Below are 950 nucleotides of genomic sequence, written 5' to 3'. Positions count from 1 at the left end.
ACTACACAGCTCGGACTCAGCGATCCTCCTGCTTTCAGCCTCCCCAGTGCTGGGATTATGCCCAGACTCGGTGGCCAGCTCAGTGTACCCAGTGGTAGGGCCAGCACAGCATGCAGTATCAGGGATTGAACCCCAGTCCCTGTACTTGCGTAAGCAGGTGCTTAGTCAGCTGAGCTATCTTGTTGACCCTTAACCTCAAACTTCAAACTTGCGATCATCTTGCCTCAGACTCTTGAGTCCTAGGATTACAGTTGACCCAATAACTAGTTAACTCTTAACCCAAGTGGGCTCATATCACATGTACTTCTTAGCAGCTTGTTTTTTTCCATTACAAACCATCAGGATGTCCTTACTTGTGGGGGTAGTTCACTTGTTCCTTTAAACAGCAGCAGAATAGTCCACTGCATGGCTGTGCTGTTGCCTTGGCTGTCTTCTCATGGCCATTTGTCCCATGTACCCTTGGTGACCCTGATGCCAGTGTCCTGCCTCATGTGTGTGTGTCGGATATCTCCCGTACAGGACCTCTGCCTGTAGTGACTCCCCTGGCCCCAAGAAGACCCCAGCATGTGCTGTGAAGGCGTCCATCTTCACTCCGCCTGTCCTCCTCAAGTTCCAGCCTACTCCCAGGCCCAAAGAGGATGCAGAGAACAGGCCTGGAAGTGCAGAGTCTTCGTCCCATGAGAACCAGTGACCTCTCCCCCTAGACCAGAGCTGCGGAATGAATAAAGTTCCAAGGGAGGCGCCTTCTTTCCTTGTACTGGCTGGTGTGCACCTGAGTGTGTGGGCCTGAGCCTGCACATGCTAGCTGGGTGGGGTGGTTCGGTGTGTGTCCCTTGCCTGCACACAAGCAGAGCCCTTCACTTGTGTGCACCTTGAAAAGGAAGTGCAGGTGGGGAGAGTGCTGCTCTTCCCTTCAGTGACTCTGTGGCCCCTCTGGGCCACTTGACCAC

General features: G+C 53.6%; 1 protein-coding gene across 2 annotated transcripts in view; it reads left to right on the top strand.

The window, feature by feature from the left end:
* LOC101562405 overlaps positions 1-703 on the top strand; it is an 11,451-nt gene extending 10,748 nt beyond the window's left edge. For both annotated transcript variants that reach the window (XM_023711786.1, XM_004627961.2), the window contains one exon: positions 520-703. In XM_023711786.1, the coding sequence (XP_023567554.1) occupies positions 520-691 (172 nt within the window). In that variant the 3' untranslated portion in view covers positions 692-703. The remainder of the gene's footprint in view (positions 1-519) is intronic.
* The last annotated feature ends 247 nt before the right edge of the window (positions 704-950 follow it).

This window comes from Octodon degus, unplaced genomic scaffold (genome assembly GCF_000260255.1).
Source record: "Octodon degus isolate 3935 unplaced genomic scaffold, OctDeg1.0 scaffold00021, whole genome shotgun sequence".
NCBI lineage: Eukaryota > Metazoa > Chordata > Mammalia > Rodentia > Octodontidae > Octodon > Octodon degus.
This window is presented reverse-complemented; position numbering and strand designations above follow the sequence as displayed.